At 46.5% G+C, this 21,869-nt stretch overlaps 7 protein-coding genes across 7 annotated transcripts; 4 read left to right on the top strand and 3 right to left on the bottom strand.

Moving 5' to 3' along the window:
• Positions 1–451: 451 nt before the first annotated feature.
• Positions 452–2,131, top strand: dapA (Aspartyl aminopeptidase; the record flags this gene model as incomplete). Its single annotated transcript, XM_031148738.1, has 2 exons — positions 452–617; positions 672–2,131. The coding sequence occupies 2 exons, from the start codon at positions 452–454 to the stop codon at positions 2,129–2,131; spliced, it is 1,626 nt and encodes a 541-aa protein (XP_031006541.1).
• Positions 2,132–6,753: 4,622 nt separating this feature from the next.
• LHYA1_G003768 (uncharacterized protein) lies at positions 6,754–7,084 on the bottom strand (the record flags this gene model as incomplete). Its single annotated transcript, XM_031148737.1, has 2 exons — positions 6,754–6,906; positions 6,959–7,084. 2 exons carry the CDS (start codon positions 7,082–7,084, stop codon positions 6,754–6,756), a joined length of 279 nt encoding a protein of 92 aa, XP_031006540.1.
• Positions 7,085–7,334: 250 nt separating this feature from the next.
• AIM9_6 (Altered inheritance of mitochondria protein, mitochondrial) lies at positions 7,335–8,863 on the top strand (the record flags this gene model as incomplete). Its single annotated transcript, XM_031148736.1, has 2 exons — positions 7,335–7,338; positions 7,431–8,863. 2 exons carry the CDS (start codon positions 7,335–7,337, stop codon positions 8,861–8,863), a joined length of 1,437 nt encoding a protein of 478 aa, XP_031006549.1.
• A 1,516-nt stretch (positions 8,864–10,379) lies between these two features.
• Positions 10,380–12,992, bottom strand: FAO2 (Long-chain-alcohol oxidase; the record flags this gene model as incomplete). The annotated part of the gene is made up of 5 exons (XM_031148735.1): positions 10,380–11,116; positions 11,164–11,248; positions 11,393–12,260; positions 12,313–12,525; positions 12,628–12,992. The coding sequence occupies 5 exons, from the start codon at positions 12,990–12,992 to the stop codon at positions 10,380–10,382; spliced, it is 2,268 nt and encodes a 755-aa protein (XP_031006548.1).
• Positions 12,993–15,582: 2,590 nt separating this feature from the next.
• On the top strand, positions 15,583–17,022 carry SPBC9B6.03 (FYVE-type zinc finger-containing protein; the record flags this gene model as incomplete). Its single annotated transcript, XM_031148734.1, has 2 exons — positions 15,583–16,275; positions 16,621–17,022. Coding segments are annotated over 2 exons (1,095 nt in total), but the record flags the coding sequence as incomplete, so codon positions are not given.
• Positions 17,023–18,460: 1,438 nt separating this feature from the next.
• ARL3 (ADP-ribosylation factor-like protein) lies at positions 18,461–19,156 on the bottom strand (the record flags this gene model as incomplete). The annotated part of the gene is made up of 2 exons (XM_031148733.1): positions 18,461–19,050; positions 19,108–19,156. 2 exons carry the CDS (start codon positions 19,154–19,156, stop codon positions 18,461–18,463), a joined length of 639 nt encoding a protein of 212 aa, XP_031006546.1.
• A 309-nt stretch (positions 19,157–19,465) lies between these two features.
• Positions 19,466–21,424, top strand: LHYA1_G003763 (uncharacterized protein; the record flags this gene model as incomplete). Its single annotated transcript, XM_031148732.1, has 5 exons — positions 19,466–19,563; positions 19,699–19,965; positions 20,015–20,374; positions 20,427–21,065; positions 21,118–21,424. The coding sequence occupies 5 exons, from the start codon at positions 19,466–19,468 to the stop codon at positions 21,422–21,424; spliced, it is 1,671 nt and encodes a 556-aa protein (XP_031006545.1).
• Between the last annotated feature and the right edge of the window lie 445 nt (positions 21,425–21,869).

Raw genomic sequence — 21,869 nt, 5'->3', positions numbered from 1 at the left:
AGCATTGGTCGGTGATTTATGACTAGGGGCATGTGTGAACATTGAGGCAGTATTATAAGGATTTCGGAGGCACAAAGCAGGTGTGGCAGGTAGTGTTGAAGAAGAACTTCTTGAAGAATCAACCATTATTACCTTTACCTCTCTGTTGGATGGCGTGCAAGCTGCTACTGTATAACTCTTTAAAAGAATTACTAATTTTCACTCAAATGTCCCTAATCACTCGGCCAGTGGTGATTATATGTAAATACCCAAAAACGTTCCTTGTGCGGGAAGTCTTTCATTCCTAGCTTGCGATAGGGCATTATATTATCATATGTGCCAATTGCACGGGATAGTATTTAGTGTTGATATCGGATCTTCAAACGTCAGATTTGGACTAGTGCGGGGCGGTACTTATTGCTTTGACGCCCGACGACTTCATTAACACAAACACAACTCTGTCTGAGTTTAAATGTCAAGAAGCTCCTCTCGAATCTTCTGCCTCAGCTGTTCCGCTGTTCCAAGTGTACTCCGAAGATCTTATTCAATCACTTCCACAACCACAATGTCCTCCAAGGTCTCCGCATCTGTTGCCAAGGCACACGACTTCATCGATTTCCTTAATGCCTCCCCTACCCGTGCGTATATCTTGGTTTGACTATCCTAGGAACCTTGATCTAACATTCTTCCAGCTTACCATGCTGTTCATTCCGCTATCCAGCGCCTCCTTCAAGCTGGGTTCGAAGAGATCAAGGAGCGGGATAGCTGGTCTTCCACTCTTAAGCCCGGCGGCAAATACTACCTCACACGAAACGGATCATCAATAGTTGCATTTGGCATTGGCAAAAACTGGAAGTCTGGCAATCCAATTGCCATGATTGGAGCGCACACAGATTCTCCTTGCCTCCGCATTAAGCCTGTGAGCAAGAAGACCGGGGCTGGGTTCATACAAGTCGGAGTAGAGACATATGGTGGGGGGATTTGGCATACATGGTTTGATCGAGATCTGAGCATTGCAGGAAGAGCTATGGTTAAGGATGGCAAGGGTAATTACGTCCAGAAGCTTGTGAAAGTGGACAGGCCCATTCTTCGGATCCCTACGCTAGCCATCCATCTCGATCGGTCTTCCGTCTTCGACCCTAACAAGGAGACTGAGCTGTTCCCAATTGCAGGCCTCGTGGCGGCTGAACTCAACAGAACGGGCGCGAAAGAGGCTGTTGATGAAAAGACATCAGATAGCGAGCAGGAATTCCGGCCCCTCGAGGCCCTTTCAGATCGTCATCACCCATATGTTGTTGAACTTATCGCGGAACATGCAGGAGTTGATGTTGAAGATGTTGTCGATTTCGAGGCGGTGCTATATGACACCCAAAAATCCTGCATCGGAGGAATGAACAACGAATTGATATTCTCTGCTCGACTAGACAATCTAGGGATGACATACTGTGCTGTCGAAGGTCTCATCGAGTCCCTCTCCTCTCCGACAGCCCTTGAAGGCGAATCATCTATCCGTCTCATTACGTGCTTTGATCATGAAGAAATTGGTAGTACATCAGCGCATGGTGCCGCTTCTAATTTACTTCCAGCAGTACTTCGAAGACTAGCGGTACTTCCAGCGCACCACGACTCAGGTTCGGATGCGTCTTACGAAAAGATTTCCAGAGAAGCAGATATTGACGTTGCTACTGCTTACGAGCAAAGCCTCGCAACCTCATTCCTCATTTCCGCTGATATGGCACACTCGGTGAACCCAAATTACACCCAAAAATATGAACCAGACCATCGACCAGAGATGAATAAAGGGACCGTAATCAAGATCAATGCGAATCAGCGCTATGCAACAAACTCTCCGGGGATTGTCCTTCTCCAGGAAGTTGCCCGCAGAGCGAAGCCGAGTGAGGACTCTACGACTTCGAACGGCGTACCACTTCAGTTATTTGTCGTGCGCAACGATTCTTCATGCGGCAGCACAATCGGCCCCATGCTGTCCGCAGCTCTAGGTACAAGAACGTTAGATCTGGGAAATCCACAGCTTTCTATGCACAGCATTCGAGAATGTGCTGGCGTATATGATGTCGAACATGGAATCAGATTATTCGAATCCTTCTTTCAGAATTTCTCCGAGCTAGAGGCTAAAATTCTAGTCGACTAGGTGGGCAACGATTAAGCTCCGTGTATTCAGATCGGATCCAGACTCACAGCATCCGATGTGATATCTGCTCCAGATTCCCAATCTTCATACATGCAGCTATTATTCTACGGCATGCCCTTTGGGTGTTGTTCTTGGGGAGGCCTGTCGCCGAAGAAACTACTGGTGTTCAATCGCTTCGACTACCAATCTCATGTCAAGCCATTACTTTCAATGAAAATCCTGCGCCCATGGCCTTTTTGTGCGTTCAAGATAACCCCCACCTCGTTCGCCACTCTATGCCTACACATATACTCAAGTATGATCGGTAGGGATCACCAATCAGACTCATCGAGTTCTAAACCGCAGCGCCTTCGAATTTCGTCACTAGCGGCGTACTGGTTCTGTATTTCGGAGGCATCTGTAATTAGCTTCAATGGATGGTCGATATTTCCAGCATCCTTCAATTACGCAAGTGTCCATGTCCGCTAATCATTAGCCTTTTGACCACCTTTATTTAATGCATCCACCTATCCGTTCAAGAGCAGAAATATTTCCATCCCAATCTTCCGCGGTTTTTCTTCCCCTATGTTGTATTTTTTATTTATAAAAGACCATTATGGTCGGTGGATCTCAAGTAGCTGTATTCCCTACGGATTTACTAAGAGACGTTGGCTTTCTGAACCTCTTATATTGCCGCCGAGTGTATTTATTTTAGCTCTATGTTATTCTATATTGTTCGTCGTTTTTTTCGAGTAACCTCAATATCTTGTCACTGCTAGAGTTGTTGGAACTCACTTGGTTTAGCTCAAGATAAAACAGTCCAAGGACCCGGTCACTTGTTTCGATTTTCTAGCTTCAGTAGAGGCTAAAGAGCACAATGGGTTAGTCTATCTGTTCAAGTACCAATCTTAGTCTCTTATGCTTCTAGTGTAACCAAGTTTCTCCATCGTTGGTAGTTCTAGCCGCAGAAGAAAAGGATTATGTACCCACCACACCGATATTTATTTCTCTTTCGCAAACGGCTTCCTAAAAATCGAATTTCGGCACATTTATATTCATATGCAAAATGGTACTCAGCAATCTTGGGCTATCTTGCATTAGTATCTTCTTGCACCTGTTCATCGTCCGGGCACTCCTCACTTTAAACGAAAACGTTTTCAATACCCCCGGCGCCCTTGCTCTTTGGGCTTTTTTGGTGTTTTTGCAGGACTTGTTAATTGGAAGGACAAGATCCGGCTTACACGACCAAAACGTCTATCCAGTCCCGCACAATTGGGATCCTCGACATCTGTATCTGTAGCCCTCTTCTAGATCAGAAGCAGCCATTTTGGATTTACTTGTCTCCTCGGCGATACGAGCACAATCCAACCCGGAATCGCACCCTTCGGACGTCATATGATATTACTCGCACATTACCACGATGCCTTTTGCCCACGACTGCTCTTCTAGCCCGTGTTCTAGCATTCAAGAAGGCATTCTCGTGGGGAGGGGAGGATTAGGTTCGACGCCAGCTATTGAAGCACTCATCTACCGCCTCACATGGCTTTTCTCAGCTTGCACATCATCTCACTGGAGAATGACGCCTCGACAGATGATGGTGCATTCGCTCCCCGCTGGCTGCATTTGGAGGTTTCGAGGTTTCCTGTCCGCCATACATCTATAGGCTAGGGAGGAGGGATGTTTTTTCCTCGTTACCTTTGTTGAGTTTTTGACGCAGTGTTTCTCTGAGCTTAGTGTTTGATGGAGGTTGAATAGTGGGCGGAATTTTTTATGTCGATACCACGCGTCTGCAGGAATAGCTGTTTCTCTTCGATTATTAGACAAAATAATTAGAGACATATAAAACACTCCAACTCTCTACCAAGACCCTAATTGTGTCCCACAGAACTACCATTATTCCAATATTCTTAGATAAAGCTATTAATAGGGTCATTCATCTCGGCACGTCATACATTGTCACACCAAACCCTACCAAAATCTGCTTCCAAAACTATCCATCCCCATCGCTCAAGCTTCCATGCTATTCTTGAAGTGGTAATTACGCTAGTGTGCAAGTGAGTCCATATCGAAATATGAAGAAAACCTCACATTCTAGTTCTCATAGTGTATTTGCTCACTTAGCCTCTCGCTTGCCATTTTGATCTCGACTGGGAGTTTTCCACTACAAAAGGGGGTATGTTCTTTCGAAATAATATCCTTTCTTCTTTCATCGCTCACACATCACACAAATCTTCAGATCTTCAAGGAAGTCATCTCTGGTACTCAATCATCAACTCATCAATCATCCCATCGACACTTCATCACAACTTAAACAATCATGCCATTCCACTACCCATTCGGTCCATCTGCGAATCTTCAAGCCCAGGTCATGACTACGATTCACGGCGTATCTCTCGGCCAAGATATCCAACGCAAGAAGTCGCTCCCAATATCCGGAGTTTCTACCATGGTCACCTCCATCGCCTCTGACGAGAAGCCTGCTCAAGACACCACCGCCAAGGCAACTACCAACGGCAACGCCAAGCTCTGATTCCACGAGGACTTTTCCGAGTACTTGGGAATGGGATGTGAATAGGGACCCTGTGTATGAGAGATTTGAGTGTGATTTGGGGGGTCGGGGGGCCGGCGGTTAGTTTTGAAGGATTAAGGGGAGTTGGATTTGGAATTTTGGTTCTGGGGGTTTGGAGTTGGTAGGACCTGTATCTGCGTCTGAACGGTATCGGAGGAGTTTAAAAATTGATATCAGGCAGGCTCGCTAGCTTGCTGGAGGATCAAGGAATAAAAAGTGTTTCTAGTGTAATCATACTTACCATTGATTGACTTTTCAGTTGTCTACAAATTCTTCTCCGGTGACACTCCTTCACCATTTCCATATTTCCGAACATGCTCCTTTCCTGCATTCTTGTCTACCTCAAACACTGCAACCTCCTTGCTATTCATCATCGCTACGGACGACTTGGTAGCTCTCGTTCTTAATTTATTGAATAACCATTGCCCAGCCATCAACGAGTGCTTGGCAGGCTTTATCGAGGGGAATGGATTTGGAGAGATCGGGCTGCCAGTCTTCTGTCGCAGAGGCTTGGCGGACCTCAAAGTTCTCGCCCGGGGTTAAAGCGGTGGTCATTTTGTACCTGAAGAATTAGAATGTTCGTAATACACGACGGATATTTGGTGCGCATGTGAGTGATGGCGAGGTGAACATCGAAAACATTTGAATGGAAAACATGCTTGAGAGAGCTCCAATATATATATGTACCAGATGCAGACATATTCTATAGCCATTGCATAAGGTACGTCGATGACCAGACTATTCGATGGTGGTAATATCAAGGAAAATGAAATGCTGGGCATGTAATCATTTTCTAGCGGCTCAAAGCTTCGTCCATGCCATACCAAAGCATCTGAACTGTTGCTGTGAAGATATTAATGTGCTGATCTTGTTTGTTGATGTTGCTGTTGCTGGATTGAGGCACAGGTTACACAAGCAAGCAGCAAAACTTCGGAGTCACTTTTATTTCTTCCTTCAACGAACTTCCCACAATACAGCCATTTTTCTCAACCTTCTGAAGGAAAAAGAAATAAAAATCAGACATTCAAAATAGCAAAACTTACAGGTGAAAGTGGGGACCTGTTACTAAACCCTCGGACGGGTTTTATCGAGAAGGAAACTCCAGGCGCAACCTGAAAGTAGCGGCCTTAAGAAACCCGGAACCATGGATTTTGAAGCGAAAGTAATCTAATGCGATTTGCAGACTAAAAAGCTAAGCCATTGACTTTAATGAATTGTTGCCGTACTTCTACATAATTGGATATATACATTCACCTATTAAGTCGGGGACTTGTCGGTAAGTGTATTGCAGGAGGGGTGCTGTTCTTGTTCCTGCGAGATACTTTAGACTTGAATCATACTTGAAGCAATTTCAGGTAAGGTATCCAGCAGATACTAGAATAAAATTGCAATGTCACCTTCTTCCTACTTCATTCCACATTTAATCGGCCTTTTCAGTCTTCTTAAGGAGTTGCTATAGGCTGATATTTGTGGCTAATATTGACGCTTAGATGATGGTTGCCTCCCTTTTTAAGTATTTTTATACTAGCAATTGAGCCTGGAGGGCTGAACACTGTCCATATAATAGCAGCAAGTTCACACTTAGGCATACGTATTTAAAAGAGGATTTTAAGATTGCGTGCCTCATTTTCTGGCTAAATTATCATTTCATTGCATGCATAGGCTTTCGTTGTTCTCATGAAGTGCCCTTTATCACCCTCTTACGGACTTATATCGAATACTGAATATACTGCCGGAAGTGGTACTTTTCGCAGGGGGTGGGGGGGCTCGCTTGAGCCAGACCGTCACGATAAAGTATATATGTAAGGTATGGTTTGGCTGAGAATATTATAGCATTTTTTCTTGAACACAAGTCGCAAGTCAAGGATGCTAAGGACAGGATGTTATTTGCAATCCATCGCTATATAAGAATCCTATACAATATCATATCTATGCTCCTCATTCCTATTGCTACAACAAAAATCATAGGGTCTGTTTCTGTCACTCGTCAATACTTGTCAGTAAATTTCGATAAATCCTTCAGTGCTGTTCTCATGATGATCAAGAAGTATACATACTTTTAACTTTCCTATCGCTAAATAGAAATACTCTGGATCAAGCCAGACCTGATATCAGCAGTAGTTGGAGGATCATCCTTCTTCACGAGAAAAGTAGCAACTGTTTGTGGTGCTGCCTTTTTGAGCGTCTGAACCTGAAGATTGTGACACTTGGGATCCTTGCTCGTCATCTGCAACGATGGATTAGTTTCGGCAAATGAACGGATATAGAGAGAGAGATACGCCTTGCATATCCAAACGAAAGTCTGTATCATTGTAGAGAGTTCCTCCAGTGCTAGGAAGGCCGTCCAATTTCGAATCTGGAATGCTCTCGATAAATTCTTTGGTTCTCTTGGTATTTTTGCCCATTTTGATAGTACGTGTATAGGAGCTAGACAGAATAGCTATTGCCCGCTAGGATTTGGTAATAATACTTCGGGGAAATGATGGGTTCTGGGCTCGGAGAGTGAGTATAGAAAGGAGTATACCCTATCTAAGGTGAAGAGCTCTATCTCTTATATATAAATGATAACAAGTCGAGAAACCAAACGTGTTGGTGACCTCGATGCGAGGCTGGCGCTAAGTGGGATTCTGCCGCTTTCTACCGCCACTACTCCGTATGAGTATGCCCGTCCGGCAGCTGAGCCAAGGCCAAGCCACCATTCCTTTTCTTTCACGGATGTATCATAATCACCATAACCCATCACCATCGCAGTCACTATCGAAACTGCATTCACACATTCAAGCTCGACATCCTTCTACTATTGGATCGCCTTCCTCCAAATGGCCAAACAAGACGGCTTAGAATGGGTGGCTGAGACTTTTGGCCTGGAGCCTCGTTGGACGACAGAGCCAAACATCGCAAAGGTCGAATTATTAGCGCGCAAACACCTCAATATCGAGCAGAATACTTACTGCCCCGTCACTTTTTACGCACAGGGGGCTTTCAACAAGCTTTATAAAATCGAAACTGAGGCTGGTTGCTCCCTTATGCGTGTCACATTACCGGTCGATCCTTCCAACAAAACTAATAGTGAAGTCGCAACTATCCTTTTCGTTGGCCAAAACACAGACATTCCAGTGCCCCGGATATTTGCCTTTGACGACTCAAGGGAGAATGAACTTGGCTTTGAATGGATTTTAATGGAGATGCTACCTGGCGTAACCTTACGAACGAGATGGAGGAAACTCTCTAAAGATGCTAAACGAGATTTGGTCAAGGAGGTGGCCAAGTACGAAGCCCAACTTAGCCGTTACAAGTTCCCTGTCATTGGAAACATATTTCTCAAACCAGGAGCCCAGCTCACGTCAAATGATTCACCTTACATCCCGGTGCTTGCTGATACAAAACCAGCACAGGAAGAAAACCAGCAAATACCGGTTTTGCCTGTTCTAGGTCAATTAGTCTCAATGATCTTTTTTTGGGGTCATCATATCACACAAGATGTTCCTAGAGGCTCTTTCACCGATTCCGAAGACTGGATTCGTGCTCGTCTTACCTTGATTCTGATGGACCAAGAAATAATCCTAAAAACCTCAGATGATGAAGACGACATTGAAGATGCCGAAGATGCTAAGACAATTGCCACAAAACTACTTCAGCTACTCCCATCTACATTTTCTTCCGAAACTTGCTCTATAGAGCTATCTATGCTCTGCCACGACGACCTTTCCATGCAGAATATCCTTGTTGATAGCGACGGAAGAATTACCGGCGTTATTGATTGGGAGTGCGTCTCGGCGTTGCCATTATGGAAAGCTTGTGGGTTGCCCACTTTTCTTCGGGGGAGAGACAGAATAGAGGAGCCGAGAAATAATCAATACCTTCCCGACAACGATGACGAAGACACCGTTGACGACACTATTGGGCCTACGAAGAAGGTGCTTGACAACGAAGGAGTGAACAGCCTCTATTGGGAACACTTACTGGAGTACGAACTAACTATACTGCGCGAAGTTTTCCAGAAGGAAATGGGAATCCTCGCGCCGAGATGGAATGAAGAATCGGAGAAAGGCGCCGTTAAAGCTGATTTTGAAGAGGCGGTTCAAAATTGCGATAGTGGCTGGTGTACGAAAAAGCTCAAGTCTTGGCTTGATGCATTGGAGAAGGGCAATATCTGGGATCTCAGAAGGAGTTTTCTTGAGTAGCTTCTCAGACTATTAAACGGTCTCATTGAAGTTGTGATAACGTGATGGTACTAGCGATCTAGTGGGGACAAAAGATGTATCCCCAGCCTCCTATAACTTTGCTCCTTATTTATGGAAGCACGGGTATTTTTCATGGCTTATATCTTCACACTTATAATGTTTATGAGCAGAAGAAAGCTCAGTAGTAGCAAGCTAATTACACTCAAAAAGCTGCTGAGGAGAAAATAGAAATTTGATGCTGGTGTTGAGCTTGGAAGAATAAAAAATGAGGCGGGCGAGGTACCCTAACAGTTGAAACAAGTCCTAACAATATGATTACTTTTGCATATCGTTATAATATGGTGAATGGCAATTTTGTCCATACATCTGCCTTCATTCTACTTACTTCAAATGACTAATACCGAACCCATAAAGGTGTTTATGACTGAGACCAGACTCTCCACCAAGAAAGTATATCCTCAGCTCTGAGTTTAAGGTTTTTCCGCGACGCAACCACCTTCTACTCCTACAAGAAACGTGGTAATTTAACAGTAATGCAATAATTACAATTGTATTACACTTACTATTATTGATTCATCGTTATTACACTTACTATTATTGATTCATCGTTTAATTTCGCGTTGAGATAGAAAGCAGCGGTGTAATTGTATAATTTTCTATGCTTCCTATATCTTAGAGCCTTCGCTATTCCCCGTCACTTTCCTAGATATTTTTGGTCTCTTTTAGGGCATCTGGAAAGGGAAGTTGAATCTGCATCTTGGTCTGGTTTTGTATTTAGCTGTGGGTTTAACGTATGACATGATTGTCTCCAAGTGGCATGCGCTTATTGCGGTATATACATACAAATCTAGACACCTTTTAGGGCGGTCTATATATCGGCGCCCGGGCATCGAATTAGGGCGTCGATTTGTTTATTGGTCTCGCTTAGTATTATGCAATTCATAATACACTCTTTTAGATCGTGGTGTTGAGGGCTTCTAATGACCAATTAGGTAGGACTGGCGTCTTTGAAAGTCGCTGTCGCTATCTCCTAGCCCTACCTAGGTAGGTATTTAAATCATGTTCCTTAGGGAGCAGTTAGAACTATAGCTATCAATAACTTGTAGTTCATATCAGCGTATAAGTGATTCTGTAGAAGTTAATAAAGTTCAAGAAGAAGTGATATCGCCATCTATAGGGTGTTATCACTAAATCTGCATCCCAAGGCTTATAAGAGGCCTAAAGAAATGTCTTGATTGGCTGAATAGATCCCTGGATATAATAATTTATGTCTTGTTTAAAGATTAAAACGCCTAAAAAGAGTTTATATACTAGAATAAGAACGTTTCCAAGAGCTGGAGTCCATTATCAGTCATCTGACGCCCTATTTATCCAAGAAAATTGTTTCAATAAGCTTGCATATTCATAAATCTGTGCATGATCATCGTATTATATGCTACTTCCCCTCATAATCTCAATTAAAAGTCCTGCCCTACAATGCAACCTCCCAACAGTACAAACTCAAACGCCCACAACCTCACAACCTCGCTTCCACCGTAGATCCGACACCCCTCATCTCTTTAGCAATGTTATTCGAAATCCAATCACTGATTGCCATGTTCGTAACCATGGGATTGACACCACTTGCGCTAGGAAACACACTGGCATCGCTCACATACAGATTCTCCGTACCCCAAACCCTGCCTTTCACATCCACAACCCCGTCTTTCGCAGTGGCAGACATACGATTGCTACCCATCTGATGGGCAGAAGGGAAAGATCCAGCAGGAGGCTTATTGCCAATACGCTTAAGTTCTTCCAACCATGCGCGGAACCGTGGATCCGAGACCCCCAGGTCCGGCTCATTCCCTGCCGTACTTGCTGATGTTTCCTGATCTGGATCACGGATAAAAGGTTTGACTCCTTCAATGAAAGGATGGATCTCCGTAGCACCCTCGACATAGCAGATTTTGGCACCGGCAACGAGGCCTTCTATGATATGCGCGCGGTCGTAAACGCTGGGCGTGTATGCGATTCTGGGTTTGCCGCTGATGGGGTCGGGATAGATGCGACCGGTGTCGCGGTCGCGGGCTATGGAGATGAAGCCGTTCATGTGTCTGAATTTGAGGGCATTCAACTTGTATTCGAGGCCATTTGTCCAGTTCATCATAGTCATAAACAGGGAGGGGAGCATGATGGTTGTTTCGATTTTTGTGCCGTGTCCGTGTCCGTCTAGATCTTCGAAGCTGGTGCAGACTGAGGTGAGAATCCCACCTAGATGGCGGTTAGTGTGTGTCGATGTGCTGGCTGGTTCGACATACCTTCCCAAGGCCTCACATCCTCCTTGAAGACAGCCGCAAAAAAATTTACTGGATGGAGGTACAAGTTCCGTCCGATCTGCCAGTTCTGTTGCTGTTAGCGCTACTTATTCCCATCAACTTGAATGTCCTACGCTACCTGGCACTTTATAAATCAGTGCCGCGTTTTGTGTCCACCGTAAGGCTTTTATAAAGGCCGCAAAACACTATAGGACTTAAGGTCATTGCTCACCTTTAGGCCACTATTCATCAGTACTATGGGACTCCACAAAGTCCCACAAGAAACGACAACCTTCTTAGCTCTGATGATTACCTTGCGCACTATTCTCTCCGAAAGTGGACCATCTACGTTGCCCCTGCTATTCCGTGAAACCCATTGGCCCTCAACCCCAATAGCTTTGGTTTTGTTCGAATCTTCAAACAAAACTTTGTCGACCTGGAAACCTTCCATAAACTTAGCCCCTGCTTTTGCGGCATCCGGCAAAAAGGAGACAACAGGGCCTTGCTTCTGGGCCGCGCCACAACCAACGCCGCAGTGCCCACAATAATGCTCTGTACCGCCTGTATTTTGAGGGACTGCTTTGGCATGATAGCCAAGCTTCTGGGAGCCTTCCAAAAGAACCTTATTTCCATGGTTATGTCTGATATAATCCGCCGATACGCCCATCCGATGACAGACTCTATCAAGACAAGATTGGAACTCGGCCGTTTCGAAAAAGGTAAGCCCTCTATCCCGAGCCCATTCTTTGCGTACATAGCCTTGCGTCTGCAAGCTTGCCGACCAGTTAATCGTTCCTCCACCTCCCCACGAGCTACCGGCAATTACAGTCAATGAATTGTCATCTGTGACGACTGCTCCCCCATTGTCAAACATGTGAATACCTGCATTCTCCTCGGTCATTGGGAGCTGCGAAGGAGGGTAATAATAAGCTTTATCAACCACCAAGACACTGTTACCCGCTTCAGCCAGGTTCTTTGCACAAACGGCACCGCCACATCCGGATCCCACAATGACAACATCTGTCTCGACGATTTCAGGATCCGAACCAGTGGGAAACTGTATGAATTCGTACTCGTAGTGCGGTCCAGGTTCGTAATGACTTGGAATTGTCAGCATAGGTTTCACAGGATATGGTATGACCGGTGACTGACCCCGGGACTGATGGGAAGCCGGAGACTTTCTGGAATGTAGGACTTGTCCTCAACCAACAAAGCTTGGCAAGTTGCGACATTAGCTTCTTGAACGTATTCAGACTAGGAATATATGATTGACTCCAGCGGTGGAGGATGTCTTGGCGAATATGGATTGGTTGTTTGTGAATGGGTAGGGCATAGCCAGTGAGTATCAGGGATCCTACTCGGGTGCTATTTACCATTAGTACTGTGCTTTAACTTACCCATTCTAAATGGGGCATTCAAAACGTCAAAAATCGTATATTTTCTGAAGTGGCACTGTCCCGAACCTACTTTAATGCCGAGAGAACAAGAGCCAACCCTTTTCTCGAATCCTCGGGGGTATAGTGTGCGAGTGTACGCTTCAGCAAGGCTTGGAAGCTCGGAATATCGGAAGCTTTCTCGTTCAGATACTGGTCCAATGACCTGCTATCCGGTGCATCAACTATGGTCTTCTGAATATGACCTGCCGCCGCGTTGTATTCCACATCTGCAATTGCCAATTGAGATATTGTACGGTTCGTTGTTGTATCTCGATGAATTGACGGTATTATTGTATCCATTATGGCCATTATGGTGGTCCATTGCCCTGCAGTGAGTGGTTCCTCATGAGGTCCATCTGGTAATGGTGTCACTAGAGGTTTGGCTGTGGAGGCCATCTTGATAATGAATGAGCTTCGTAGGATTAGCGTGCCCAACTGTAAGTGGCGTAGAGTTAATTGTAAGTGCTTGATTTTAGATTGGAGAGAGCGTTCATGTCAAGAACATTGCATGCATATAAAGTCTGACGGTATACGCTTCAGAAGTGAGATGTCTATGTGAGTGAGGTTTTGGGAACGAAGCTGAATGTGAATCATATATATTACCTCGGTGTTCACATACGAACACGAGCCACGAGGTAGGGAACCCACAATAAACGCGGGGTTGCGGCTGAGGCTTAAAAAGGTGGGGTTGATGCTTGTGACAGTTGCTCTCTCTCTCTCTCTCTCTCTCCCCCTCCTTTGTTTCTACCCAATGTAAACCTTTCTGCGATGAAATCCAGGAAAGTGTTGGGTTATTTTGCATCGCAGGTCAATTCCTCTTCCTCTTCCTCTTCAGCTGCACTGGCACTGGCGCTGGTCTTGCTTTTGAAGGTCATGGGAATCAGATGAAACGATATATACTCTGTGAGAACATATATACGGATGGTAATTGAACTTCGATACGTAGGTATCTGATAGCTCAGTCTACCTATGTAAACGGAGATGTTTTGAAGAGTGTTACTGTAGAAGTTTAGAAGTTCGGTAAGCCGGGCCAGCCTTGCTTTGCGACATTACAAAGCAACCGCAAGTCTCGGCTTCACAGTTGTGGCCAGCCCAGCCCCTTTCTTCCCGTACTTGAACTTGAACTTGAACTTGAACTTGGACTTGCTTTTGCACTTCAACGTAGCAGGAGATTTACTTTCGGTTCTGACGGCATCTTTTTGATCGGCGGGTAAACGGGGGATACCTCCGTATACCCTTTGCAACTAACTTATTTATTGAACATTAGAAGAGATCCACTGCTTTGTGCCTGGCGCGCTTACAACTTTCTTTTCTTCTCTTGTCCCTCTCGGCTGAATATAGAGTTTACCGTCTTCTTTCCTTTCCTTTCCTTTCCTTTTCTCGGAAAAGGTCTCCAATCAATCACCCACTTCTTTTACCCGGCCCGAATGTTCTACGTCAGATCCTCATGCGCTTCCACCCCACCACTGCCGGCAGGAATCCTGCACTCCAGTCTCCAGATCATCGAGAAGGAATCATACAGTAACAACGAGGGATATATTCCATTCCCCAGGTCGTCTCGACTGCTTTTAGCGACGGAGCCGAACTCCCATCTTTCAATACAGCTGAGGAATGTGGTGCGACGACGCCAAGTAGTTAGTTTCCCAAGCCAATGCAATGCAATGCATTGTTCCGAGCTCGGCATTAGCTTGGGGGGGGGGGGTATCTTCAACGCTGAGGAGGTGGCTGGTTAGTGTTGCAGCCATTCCCGCCACAGCACGGCCTTGACCGCCTGGATAAGGTCCGATAGATAGGCAGTGAGAGGGAGGCAAGGTTCAGTGCCCGCAATAAGTGGAAGGGTATGATTATCAGTAGCCTCTCATTTCATGGCGATAAGACTGGGCCGTGCGGCCATACTTTAAGTCTCGACCCAACATGGCTAGTCTGTGGTCCGTGTCCGCTTAGCGTCAGGTAAGCAATGCATGCACACACGAGCAGTTTCTCATCAAAATAGGGTCCAGACGATGGATCGACAGGAAGAACCTAACTCTATCTATCTAGCGTCTTTGGGCGCAACATCACATCACGTCACAGTCGGTTTGATTGACCGTCCAAATTATAAGGACGTATTACCTCCGTATGAGGAAGAGATGCGGCTGATTCGCATGCTCTGGCCATATTGAAGGGTGGGTGCAGTGAAATATCCTGCGAGTATCAACACCACCTACTCCGAACAGTAGCAGCCACCCTTCTTTCCCGAGGCTGCAGGCTGGTGGAGGGAAGAACCTAGTACCGAAGCGAACCTAGCCGCAACACCAGACTTGGCTTGGCTTGGGTCTACCAGCCGATCCGTCGACCCAATGATAGCCCGTCTTTTGCAATTTAAGTGCTATCAACTACCTCGTAGCTGCGACGGAGATGGAAAACCCCCCGATAGAAGGAGTGAGTGGAGAGGAGAGGAGGGAGAGGAGCTTGGGGTACTACTCGTAATTTACATGTACGTATTTCTGGTGTAGAGTAGATGGATCTTTACTAGTCGTGCACTTCTCGAGTCAAACACCTCAAGCCTCAGTAGTGAATTTCTATAGACTTCCCTTTTCCCCTCCATTACGAGGATCCTCCCTTCAAAAGGAAATCATTCATCTTGATTTGGTCAACACCTACCTAATCTAATCTAATCCTACCCTCGTCCCATACAGTACTGTAATCAATCAATTGCTCCCTCCGTCATTGTTGTTGCACCTTTACGCGCCGCGCTATTGGTACACCACAGACAGGCCAGAGGGAGAACCACGATAACTGATCGAGGGTTGACATACCTACGGCTCCAGCTTCACCTTCATCCCGACTGTCGCACCTGCACCTGCACCCGCACCCTCGAATTTACCAGCACGCAACGTTCTTCAGTCAGATCAACCGTCAAGAGGACGTGGCGTCGTTGAGCTCGGCTTCTAGAAAATCGTTGTTGCGTACAAGGCTGTGCTACGTACAAAAAAAAAAAACATAGGCCTACAGTACCCGTCGCGAAATCCGACGGTGGCAATCTGACGCTGGACCACCTATTGTACCTCCTGTCGCATTATCGCAATACTTGAGCGTCAGGAACAGTCACCGAGTCTTATGCACAAATCCTCAGCTCGTCAAATCCCACCTTTCGAACTTGATGTTTCTCGAGAAGCCAACTCAAGACACACTTCACCCCTCTACCTCGCACGATAAGGTCCAGTATCAACCCCAGCCAGCCCGCGCCATGGCTACAGACTTCGCCATGCCCGTGCAACAGTTCACCGCATCGCCCTCCCAGTCCCAATATACCCTCTACAATTCCCAATCGCAGCCCATCTCCCCAATCAACTCGGCCTCAGCAACGCCCAAGAATGCCTCACCTACCTCTCCTCGAACCACCCTGCCTCCGCATCTCGCTGCCCACACTCGACAGCTTCGCCCGCCCAAGTCACCTCTCTATGTGCCCGCAGTATTGCGGCCTACAGATCCACCCAAGAGGATTTCCAGGCCTTCCCCGCTCACTCCGCCACAGAGCATGCATGGTAGCTTCGATGAATTAGAAAATGCTCGAACGCTGAATAGACGGTCCACGGGAGATAGCGGGAAGTTCGGTCTGGGCGCAATCACTGAAGCCGAATTCAGTTCCGAGGGGCTTGGAAAGGTGACGGCTCTGCCTACGAGAGAACACTGGAAGGTATGTTAGCAGTTTTTTCCTACTCCGATGTTGGGAATGCGAATGCGAATGTCCCGCATATTTCACAAGCAAAGATGTAAAGCTGGGGAGCACGGAGCATCTTATATGATGTTGCAATACCCGGTTGGTCATGGCGTGCTGAAAATATGTTGCAATCCATGCAACAAAACATTCTCACCCACAGCTCGCTCGCTTGGCTAGGAGAATTGAAGGCTCGCGTGCTGAGCAAAAGTCTCACCAGTGCATTTTCGCCCTGCATATGCTCACGTCCTTTGTCGTCCCCCACAACGAAAATTAATACGTCTTACGTACTGGAGAAAATCTGCTAATTGTTTGTCGCTACAGCCGGATTCCGAATCCTCCGTATGCGACGAGCCGTCCTGCACTAGATACTTCACCTACTTCAGGCGGCGACATCACTGTCGGCGTTGTGGAAATATCTTTTGCGAGACACACTCCACGTACACCATTCCTCTTGACCAGGATGCCAATTACCATCCTAGGGGTAGCCGCAACCGTTCATGCGAGCACTGCTGGACCGAATATCGCGGCTGGCAAATGGCACGTTCAAGCCGCTCAAACAGCGAGAGTTCTCAAGACGACCCGCAAACACCCACCACCCCAACTGTCGTCTGCGCCGGAAACGGTGCCAAAGGCGCGCTGGGCAGTGTTTTTGGGAAGGGCCAAGGCATGTCTGAAAGCCTGGGAGCTAGCGTCCCTCGAGATTGGAACTGGAGCACATTCTGAATGGTTTTAATCACGGATGATGAACATACGTTGCAAACTAATGACGACACGGCTGATTTATAGACGCTGCTTCTGCTTGCTTGATTGCTTGCTACATCTGGAGGTAGTAGGCTTGTTTTCGAAGAGATGGGCAAACTTGTTTGCCAGCAATACCCTTCCTGCACTCTGTTCTGGGAAAGAAATTCCCATATACAGTTTCGCTTTAGCGTTCTCCTTTACGAGCCTCGGAGCTTTCTAGACACGATATCATGGTATTTTGCAATCAAATTTAGCGATAGACAATGATTTGGGAGGGGGTAATTAGGGTAGACAGAGACCTGGCGTTGAGAAAGGCGTACGGCGGTATTTAATGCTTTAATAGCAAATGGAAGGATTTGAGACGTGGGTATCTATCAGACCATTTGTCGCACACAAGTGACGTCTCGTGATACCTCCCCTGGGTCCCTTTCTATCTCCCGCCTATGACAGAGGCTATAGGACTACGCAGACTCATGTATCCCACGCTTTTGACGGCCAACATCCCACGATATTGCCCCCCGGTAGTGGCACTAACAACGCCGCTTCGAATGCAAGGAGATAAGATCTACCTCTTTCTGGACCGTCCGTGCGTTGCGTTGCGTGCACCTACCTCATGTAGTCGATTCATAGCAGGCAAGCAGGCAGTCTTTATTAATAAGTAAGAGATGTCTTTGCAAACCCTGGTCCTCGATTTTCTGTTCATCGTATCTCGATACTATAAGAATAGGTATGCTACTACAGTACATCTAGAGATTCAGTTATCTTTTCAAAAGAATGCTAGTTTGTGAATAGAAAGAAGTTGATTGATTGGGTTGGCTTGCTGGGAGGTTTTAAGCCGGGGGTATGTATGGACTGACCGGACCTCTTGTTAAGTTTTCTGAGATGTAGAGGGAGGGGAGGGGAAGAGGGGATCGGATCGGATGGTTTTGGGTGGTATGGTAGGTACGTTTGTTGATTTTGAAAGTTTGAAAATTTGAAAGTTTGCATGCATGCATGTACCTCCGCATGTATTTGGTAAGGGAATTGGGGGAGGAGAAGGGAGTGTGGGGTGATGTTAAGTGGAGTTGGGTGGTGTATATGTGTATGAAACGTGGAGTAATGATATAGGAGTTCTTGGGTATTAAGGAGGGAAAGATGTAGTACGTTTGTTTTATTTTTTGGTTGTAGCTTGGCGTAGCGATAGATCTTGTTTTCCTTCGTAGAGCTTTTCGTTGGAACGATACGATACTGATTGGAAGTATGCTACAGTGCTGGTTGGTGGGAAAGGTAACGTAAGGAAATATGGCTACACAAGTGACATTCATCGGGATTGACTGCAATTCCGGAGTATCCCACGTTATACTGAATCATCCCAAACACCATGATATCCTAACGCCACGCTCCAATCTATAAGTTCGGGAAAATATCCCATCCCCAATTGTCACCTCATAACCGGCGGTCTCCCTTCCTTATTCCACTTCACTCTGGTCCTAACCCATTCCACTGCTTCCTTCACCCCCGTCCCAGTCAGCGCACTAACAGGCAGAACCCTGGAGTCTCTGATCGAGGCGCCCTTCTCTCCTTCGAATACCTTTTTCACTAGCCCTTCCTTAATTCTCACCACCTCAACACAATCCTCCCTATCTTGCTTATTGGCCAGAACCAACAGAGGCACGCCCTCCGTCTCGGAATGCTGTAGCACATCTTCAAGCACCAACCTGCATTCCTCCAACCTGCCAGAATTATCATGCTCCAGGTTCCCATCTCCAATATCCGTGCTATCGATGACAAAAACAATCGCGTGGCAGGAGGTGTAGTAGCTTTGCCAGAGCTTGCGCAGACTGTGTTGGCCCCCTACATCCCACATCTTGAGATACATGTCCGGAAGCGTAATCGTAGAGACATTCTGGCCTACCGTAGGCACGGTCCTGAGTTTGGGCGCAGGATTATTAGGTAGGAAGAGGGATTTGACCTGCTCGTGAAAGGTAGTTTTGCCGGCATTGTCGAGGCCGAGAAGGAGGACTGAATATTCTGCGCGCATTTATCAGTATATTAACCCGGTAAAGGAGCAGAAGAGGAGAGGCAGACCTTCTTTGCTTGTCGCATATAAGTATAGGCCTTTAGCAAGGTGATACATGGTCCAGACCACCCGCAATGAATATCCGTACTGACGAAAGGGGAAAGACTGAAAGCCTTAGCTCTGAGTGCAGGTATACCTTCATAAGGAAGTAGTATTTTCCAGAGTTTTGACCGCAATGTTGTGATCCCTCAAGAAATGTGTCAACAGCTCAAATACATCCCTGCCTTAATTGGCGCAAGGCTGAGGCGTGGCGTGGAATATGTGCACGTGATACTGCTTGACCTTCTGACTTTAATGACAGGCGCGTCTGTCTCTAGCTTGCAACCCATCGCGGGTAAACAAACTACATAACAGACGTGGAATCTCATGTCGACTTATGTGTTAAGAGTTCTTCCAAAGCCGTCACGTATTCCAGCGCACCAAATCGCAGCTATGGCCCCGATCGACATTGTCTCTCCACCAAGGTGGGTTTAAATTCCTCAGTTCAGAGTCACGTGTAGCTATCTATCCAAAGTTATAAATGCTTTACTTTGAAGCTTGCTGTATTTGTCGCTAGGATCTGGTTTCATTCTGTAGGACTTGCTGATCATCTGCTACAGTTACCTTCCGTTAGCAACTTCAGCCGCGCATCTCTTCGGATTAGGTTGGCTGTCAGTAGTCGCAGCTCGAACAATATATCGGTCATATGTTGCTCTTCCACCTTCTTCTGCAACTAGACATCGTGAACCCTCGCGTCGAGGTCATGTCCATACATTCACGGCTTTAGCTGTCATTAGCCTGGCTGTAGGAGGATTCTTTGCGGCTACTTTTAGTGGGCTCTCATATCGTATATGGGCTGCTCAGCGAGGTATTGAGCTTCCCGAGAGGTCAGTTACAGATTTTAGGCTGTTCACTGTGGGCACTGAATTTTTATAGTGTATTCGGGGACAAGGGTGCTCTTCGTGGAGGGGAACATCCGGGAAGATTGCACCTCGCCAGATGGCTTAACGACGTCCTATTCTACCAAGATGCTCTCGAGATCGTTGCAGAGAAACATCGCCATTTCTGGTGGGGCCAACAGGTCAATCTCGGCCTTGTCTCTTGGAGTGTGTATGTCGCGGTAGAGGGACGGAGACGAAATATATCAAATCTCTGGACTTTCCTGGCTCTGGCACAACTTGTCAATCTGTCTTACGCTCAGAACCTCTTCTTTATTGCCGTCTTGCTCACCCCAGTTCCTCTTCCCGAGAATGTCTCAGAACTGACCAGAGACTCTGTGCCAGCTACGTCAACGAGGTAAGATGGAATCATTCTGAGCCACGTTTGCACTATGCTGAATCTGCTCTAGGTACTCTCATTTTGTCAAGAGGTTTGCCAAGCCAGATGGATTCCTACCAAGACCAGCTCTCTACATCGTTCTACTCGTCGCAAATTTCACGAGTATCTTCCTCATACCATTTGCGGCGAATACGCCTTCATTTATGACCGTATCAATAGCCTCCCGAGTCATACCTTTCTCATTCCTGTTGCTGCCATATATCATTCCAAATAGCTTCGGAACGATTCACACGCATCCACATTCAGCTCAATCTACCTACACCACTCTCTTCCGAACCATTTCAGTCATTGCCGCAGCGCTTCACCTAAAGAGTACGATTATTGCCCTCGTTTCAAACACGCCAGAGAGATATGCCTACAGACATAGTCTTCTTCACCCCTTCCAGGAAGAGAAATTGACGACACTTGACCGCGGCTCCACCGCCCTAGGTCGATTATTCGGTGCCATTGGGGAGCACCCGGCTGTGAGTGCGGTAGGATGGGATGTCATTATGAGCGGTCTTAGTCTTGGGATCTGGGCTGGAATCCGTGCTCTTGATGCATGGGAGATGCTCGATTCGAGTGCAGTATTCATGAAAAGCACAGCCAAGGCAGTTGAGGGTACGAGTGAGCCAAATTTGAAACAAGAGATTGTGGAAACCACTGAAAAGTAAGCCAGCTATCACACATGTGAGTACCACATGTCACTAAACAGTTCTTAGTATTGTCGAAGCAACCCTTTCACGCCGCGGTCCTGGACGCCCAAGGAAGACTGAGAAGGTTGAGGACACGGACGACGCAAGCTCTGTTGTTTCCTTGCCTAGGCGTCGCGGCAGGCCATCGAAGAAAGCGGTTGAGAATCATGCCGATGCCACGTACAAGCCAGCGGGGGGTGATCAATTAGAGGAAGGTGATGAGGATGTACAAGAGGATTGGGAATCTGCTACAATGGCTTGGGGCATGATCATTACTGGTGGCTTGGGCACAGGGAGTGCGGGGATTTTTGGTGCGGATATGAAGGCGAGATGAGTGTGATAGGATACACTGGTGGGTATTGCGGTTGAGAGCATGAGGAGTTACTGGCGTGTATACATTGAGCGGTTTGTGGTTTACTAGTTACACTTATGAGGCGAACGGCTCAGTATTATGGTTATGATGACGAATATGAAACTGATTTTCACCTCTTGATTGTTTCTCTTAGTCCATGTCCTTCCCCGGAAATTATATACTAATTATACTCTCAATCCTCCCCGAGACTTCTCCATCATATCCCAAGTTTGTTTAACTATCAATGCTTCCCCCTTTCTAACGCTTATGCTATGACAAGATCGGGTCCTCGATGGACTTCTGGATTTTCGGAAACAGATCAAAGAACGATTGGCAGTAGTGGGTACATGGGCATGTTTTGGTATATCTCGGTTTTCGGTACAAAGTTTACTGTAACCAAGGATCAGTGGTGAGAATCGAATTATAG

This window comes from Lachnellula hyalina (assembly GCF_007821495.1).
Source record: "Lachnellula hyalina strain CBS 185.66 chromosome Unknown contig00042, whole genome shotgun sequence".
Classification (NCBI taxonomy): Eukaryota; Fungi; Ascomycota; class Leotiomycetes; order Helotiales; family Lachnaceae; genus Lachnellula; species Lachnellula hyalina.
This window is presented reverse-complemented; position numbering and strand designations above follow the sequence as displayed.